Raw genomic sequence first — 6954 nt, forward strand, 5'->3', positions numbered from 1 at the left:
ATGATGGAGAGATTCCAGAAACTATGGTGTTTGAACTAGGAAGGTAGTTGTTGTGTCCAGCCTACCACAATATGGTCCACCAATATAGTGGAATGCATAAAGAGCTGATGGTTCAACAGTGGTGTCTGTAGCCAACTTTTATGGTAGTGCCATCCATGTGTGAGTCTAGTTGTGGATACAGACTCCCCTATGGAAGGAGTATCGGGGAAGCCTCTCTGCCCTTGAGTGTGTGCTCAGAGACACTTGAAGGATTAGCCTAGAGACAGAGCTCCATTTGTTTATTGTACTTGTATACATGTGAGGGTCTTTCCATTCCCAGAGTCCCAGTTAGCTGCTTTAAATATTTGTGGTGTGCCCTGCAGCAGCCCACACATTTCCTTCACACGTGATGAGGACAGTGGTTGTGATGTACCCCTGCTTTTTCCTGCACTAACATCACAAGGGATAGTGCAGTTCATGGGAAAATGGGTATAAAGGAGTCACGGGTGTCTTTTGTGATTTACTATGCCAGATTATAGTCAAATCTATTTTCACACAGTGGAGGGGAACTGTATTTCTTGGTAAGAACAGGAATAACTAGAACCCTAACGTCTTCTGATAGATCATAAGATATATAACTGGGGCTGGGATGGTAGCTCAGTGGTCTAGCACTTGCCTAGCACACTTGAGGCACTGGGTTCTATCCTCAGCACCACATAAAAATAAATAAATAAAATAAAGGTGTTGTGTCCATCTACAACCAAAAAAAAATTTAAAAAAGATATATAATTAATGAATAATTTAGATTTAGTATTCTAGACTCTTATGATTATGATATAATGAGGTAATGTATGCACATTGGTTCATACTTAGTATACTGTTTTCAACACATTAACTACTCTTTAGAGTTGTATTTTCGTTTTAGTATTCAATTCATTAGAAATAATAAAAAATGTGGTGAGAAGGTACAGCAACTCAGACAACAGTGTAAATTGCATAGGGTATTTTCTAATTTCTAGATAATGTACTTTAATTGCAATTAAACATAATTGGAAGGATTTAGCAAAGAATGCTTGTTTTTAAAATATTCACCAATCATCATTAATTTTTAGATTCAGATGATCTCTTTGTGGAAAGCTATTGCTTTCTACATGTGGATCTCAATTCAGAAACCAAATGACTGTGGAGGATGAATGGTGGCCATTATGCTCGGGACTCTTAGTCTTTTCATCCTATGAACTTTCCTGGGCCAGAAGAGATGCCCTATATTACCCTTATTTTCCTTTGGGTTGAAGAATCAGTCCTCATTTTTTCCCTGAGGCTTCCCCAGTATCGGGGGGGAGAGAAACTATGTGTCCCCATGGGATTGCTTGTGTAGAAAAGCCAGCAGCAGCTTGACATTTCTTTCAAGTTGAATGTTCTGTGGTCAAATAGTGCATTAATTTTGCATTCCATGCTGTAACAGTCCCAGACTTATTTTAGTGTGCAAGAGGTGTTTCAATTTAGATACCACTAAGTAAAACAGATTCTCCTGGGCTTCTCTTTCTCCTCCTGCAAGACCCTCTGTTTGAAAAGAACAGAATTAAAACGATCTTAAGAATGCCCTGTTAGGAGATACCTTGCATACACACAACATAACGAATATTTTGCTTAATATATCTTGGAGGAAATGCTATACAGGACAGAGATGTTAGGAGGAGGAGATCTGGTGTAACCTGGCAAGTTAGTGTTTGTGACAAAGGCGCGCGCGAGAGAGGTTACTAGATAGCTGGGGGAAATTTTCTGTACATAAAATGGGGGAAAATCATCAGTAAAAAGAAGTGCTAAGCTGGGGACTGTTAACTAACTGAACACTGCCTATGGTTTGCCTAGAAGTCTTTTCTTGTTCTGGGGGCTTAATTGGGAGGATCTGAAGAAAAGAGACAGTATGGGATTCCTTAGAACAGAAAGGTGACCCCTATTCCTACTCCTTAAAAGAAAACAAAATTCTATACAGATATTTCAATGTAAGCTGCTCAAATCTCTTTATCACCTTTTCAGCTTTGCTTACTTTATTAGTTCATAGTTTAGCTTCTGAACTTTCTGTTTGTTTGTTTGTTTTCTGCCTGGAGTGCAGTGACATGTATTATCTCCGGAGTTATCATCAGGAGATGATGTAGTTGTGTTCTTGTACACTGGTACAAACTGTTTTCTCCATTGGCCATTGTTTTCCAGAGAGACTGACTTTACCAGAAACTGGCACAGTCTGGCATTTAGGCTTGGATGCCACCTCTTAGAACTGATGGCATTTTGACTGATTAAAATACATTTTCTAACCTATTGTAGGAAAAGAGATGTGAGGATGTTAATAGTATCAAGCTTGATATTTTTGTATGTTTTGCTGCTGTCTTACAGTCAGGGAAGATGCCAATTTTGCTTCTAAAATTCTTGAGTAAAATAAGTGAAAAGGGAATACTTATAAGTAATTCTCCAAAATGAACATGGATAATCTCATTATTAACATAGCTTGTTTTTAAAGGAATCTTTCCACTTGTAAAATCAGCAGCAATAGACATATTTCTGTAAAACAGACTCTTGTAGATAGATTTAAAACAGATTTTGTCAAATCTATATTAAAATACACACAGTTCCAAAATATTTATTATTGTAGCAGAAAATGTTAACTGTTTTCCACATCACCTTATAGAACAGTTTACCTGTTATAATTTAAATTGTAAATGACTTACCATACTTTCTTTAATCTTAGAACTGTTGAGGAAGGTCTGGAAATATTTTCCTCATTTTTACAGAAGAGAGAGTGGCCCAGGTTGAAAATGGTGGAATATACCCAACTTACACCCCTGCCAGCACATTCTTGCTGCACCCTGTCTTCCTGACCTCAGATCTCATCTCTAAGTTCTGCCAGGCTGTGTCATGTGGGCAATGACTTTTTTCTGTCTATGTTGATGCTATGGGTAACAATAAATAGGTGACTTTACTGTGCTCTGAAGAGACTACATGATTTGCCTTTAAAAGATGCCATAACATGAAGTGGTGCAGACCACAGACCCTTAAGTAACCCAGCTCTACAATGTAGCAGCTGTATGACTTGGGGAAAGGTGATCACTCTGAACCATCAGTAACTTGAGACTAAGAAAAGTACCGACCTTATAGATGTTGTGACAATTTAACAAATGAATGCACAAAAACACAAAGAAGAGTTTCTGCACAGAGTAAGCAATTTATATGTATTATTACCACTTAAGAATTGCATTTTCATAGGTGGATGTGACTTCACTTTCCAGTGTCCATAAGAGACTCGTTCATTATCCATATTCTTAGCAAGAAACTCCTGAAACTCTGCAGGTTTTGTGAATATTTCAGAAAATACATTTCTCCATGATGGTCCTCAGTCTGTCGTCTTTAGATTATCCACATGGTGTGTGGAAAGAACACTGAACTTGGAGACCAAAGACCTGAACTTTAGTCCAGCTCAGTCATCAGCCAGCTGTGACCTTGAGCCAATCATTTAACCTCCCCAGGCTCAGCTTAATTTCCCTTAATGAAAAGGCTAAATTGTATCCTCCAGGGATACAATTTTAATTCTAAAATCCTATTCCATGAATGGGAAGTTCATTTTAACACACACCTTAGGCAAAGCCCCGTTACCCATCTCATATTGCTAAAGGCTATTAGAAGAGTTTAGTTGTCATTGCATAGGATAGATTTGCCATGTGCCTGTATAGATTTTGGGGAATTAAATATTCCAAGGCATGTCTAATCCCACATTTCCTCATGCAATTTAAGGAAAAAGTATTCATCAAATTAAAGAGGCATAGCAATGCTTCATGGAGTACTGTGCATATAACAGGTGAATTATCCTTTGTCTGAACCACTGCTTTGTAGAAGAATGCTCCAGCAATCCCATACTGTCCTTCACAATTTCATGGTCACACTTGCAGGCATTGTCATGAGAATGGAGGGGAGAGAGTGGGAAGCTATTTCATACTCTTTTGTCCACACACTATAGAAATATGTTCCTACTCCTGCACCTATCCCCACACCTTCAGCCCCTGGGCCATGAACAGTGATTGTATTTTAACAATGAACTGAAATTAAAAAATAAAAATTGTGGGAAAAACATGTTTCTCATGCACTGATGTAAATGATAGCTAATGTGTCTCTGCAATCTTCTTTTACTTTTTGTTTTGATTGACATGTTGAGCCTCTGGAGAGTCTTTTTCTCCATTAGCCAGATGGGAACATTGTCCTCTGGATGATGGAAAACACAGAAGGAATGTGGGTAACTAATAATTTATCAACAGGAAAATTACAAGATAACTCAATATATTAACAACCAGCTCAGCAAGTGTAAGGGTGTGTAATTTAGTGCAGTGAAGATGCTCTGCTTTGTAAGCTCTGATATACTGAGGGCTGATTTAATTTTCAGTTGTTTAAGGAAAGACATCTTTCCTTGATTCCTCCTGAGCTTAGGAATGCTAGGTCTGGATTGGTAGAAATTGCAGCAATATTCAAAGTCTCAGAACACCATGATGGAAGGATCAACTGTCCTCAGTGTATAACGAGGGGGTTCCCCACTATTGGAATCTCAAGGGACTGCCAGCAATCACAGAATCAATTGAGAAGGCTTAGGTTAAGGTCCTGGAATTGAAGTCCTTTAATAAATCAAGCAAACACCCTTGAGTAGACCCTGGAAAGGTGAGTTTGCAGGTCTGGGTCTATTTCATCATTTAGAAATAGCACTCAGGATATACAATGCCACTCAGGATGAGCCCAGCCCCTAACTATCTTCTTTGGTGTCTATTTCTACCTGTTTGCAGGGACAAGGAGACCTGTTGAAGAATGCCAAGAATGAAGCTATAGAAAACATGAAGCAGATACAGCTGGCATGCTTGTCTTGTGGACTGAGTAAAGCCCCCAGCAGTAGTGCTGAAGCCAAGGGCAAGCGCAGCCTGGAAGCAATAGAGGAGAAGGACGGTGGTGAGGAGAATGGGAAGCTGTGACCCTGGCAGTACTGACACGCTCACCCGTCCTTCTCAAGGACTCTGGTTTCTCATACTTGTATTCTTGTTTTCTTTCTTTACATTATTTTTTAGAAGTTCACAAGGAGATAACCTTCTGTGGAGTATTGGACATAAACATTTATTTTCACACTGTCAGTATTTTAATGTAGTTAATTTATCTCAGTTGAAACCTTTAGTAACAGTGTTTTAAATTCTGAAGTGTGTATACACACCCATGACCCATATGTGAACACCTTTGGAAAAAGAGAAAGAGGGGTGTGTGTGTGTGTGTGTGTGTGTGTGTGTGAGAGAGAGAGAGAGAGAGAGAGAGAGAGAGAGAGAGAGAGAGAGATCCTGTTAAAATGTAAAATCGATTCTGTGTTGCATTATTCATTTAGTAAGTTATTCCTCTATCATTATCATCATTTTGGGACAAATATGTTCATCTGAAATTCTAACAAGCACTTACTGTAACCTGATGCTGTGTTTAATTTTACTTCTCTGCTCTTGTCATTTAATTTAGAGATATTAGCATAGTCTATTATTGAAGAAAACCAAATTTATCAAAGCATAGATGTTTTGAGAGATTAAATATAGATTAAAAAAATCCTAGGAATCATAGTCAAAATAAAAGTAAATGAAAGATTAAGCAAATGTTCAGAATTTCTGGAAAGATCAGCAAAGTCATTTCTTTAGTTAGCAAACTCTTTAAAATATTTATTAAATAAAATCAATTTTTAGGAAGTTTTTTTTGTAGTTGTTTAATAAATTATACAGTTTCGGTGGGAAACCTGGTCATAAGTGAATTTGCACCCACCCGTGTGGTACTCTTAAATGCACTGAAGGCTCTAGTAATAGGAATTTGATGTGTTATTAACATTCAGTTAAGAATTTCAAGATTTGTAGGAAGGACTCGCTTCCAAACTGGCCATCTAACATTCATTTTCTATAACAGACATGGCAGCTAAGGAGTTTTAGCTTTGATGGGATTTAACATAGGTACTAAATTTAAATTTGAAGACATCATCTACCAATACCATATTATCACATTGAGCTGATATCAATTCTGTGTCAGAATCTTTATGATTTAAGAACTGATTACAAAGCACCTATAATACAATTTTAACACATACAAAAAATACAAAAAAAGCAAAGAACTAATTAGAGTACATTTATCATTGCATCTACATCATTTTTACCCTAATGTCTTTATAAAGTACTTGAGTGTAATGTTCATTACCTCCGACAGAACTAAATGTTCTATGGTTATGAAAGAATATATTTATTTAAAACATTGCTTTTATTTTGAAAAGCTTCTTAATTAATTTGATTAACAAATATGCTAATTGGGGGGAATCTAGAGAAGATAATTGTTGAAATTTTGCAGATGTAAACATCTTCTATAGCTATTGTGTTATTTCTGACTTCTTAACACTATTATGTTCACATTGCACATTACTGAGACAGTAAAGATATGAAAAAAAAGCACTTTTCTTGTTCCTTGTTCTCTTTTACTGTAAATTAATTGAAAAAGGAAAGATGATGAAAATGGCTTATTATATGAAAATATCTTAAGGGATGTGCTATTTCTGTGACCAGATATGATAAAATTATTCTGTGAGTTTAAAACTGGGCACTTGGGAAAGGGATGACTAAATTCATTTGAAGATAAATTTCTGATTTTCTTCCCCTTTGGTACTAGAGATTGAACCCAGGGTGCTCTACTACTGAGTTACATCCTCACCCCCCTTTCCTTTTTATTTTTTGAAACAGCGTCTCACTAAGTTGCTTAGGGCCTCACTAATTTGCTGAGGGTGGCTTTGAACCTGTATCCTCCTGCCTCAGCCTCCAGAGTTGCTGGGATCACAGGTGTGCACCACTGGGTCCAGCTTGAAGGCAAGCTTCTAAAAGTTCTACAAGGTCTGAAAAATTGTCTTCACATTCCATTTTACTAACTTTCCAGTAGAAGGAA

At 37.3% G+C, this 6954-nt stretch overlaps 1 protein-coding gene across 1 annotated transcript in view; it reads left to right on the plus strand.

Moving 5' to 3' along the window:
* Nucleotides 1–6470, plus strand: part of Plcl1 (phospholipase C like 1 (inactive)) — a 356808-nt gene extending 350338 nt beyond the window's left edge. The window contains exon 6 of the mRNA XM_046447452.2: nt 4800–6470. Within this exon, the coding sequence (XP_046303408.1) occupies nt 4800–4982 (183 nt within the window). The 3' untranslated portion in view covers nt 4983–6470. The remainder of the gene's footprint in view (nt 1–4799) is intronic.
* The last annotated feature ends 484 nt before the right edge of the window (nt 6471–6954 follow it).

The sequence above is a fragment of the Marmota monax genome, unplaced genomic scaffold (assembly GCF_021218885.2).
Source record: "Marmota monax isolate L192 unplaced genomic scaffold, Marmota_monax_Labrador192_F-V1.1 WCK01_AAM20220418_F8-fsc00007, whole genome shotgun sequence".
Classification (NCBI taxonomy): domain Eukaryota; kingdom Metazoa; phylum Chordata; class Mammalia; order Rodentia; family Sciuridae; genus Marmota; species Marmota monax.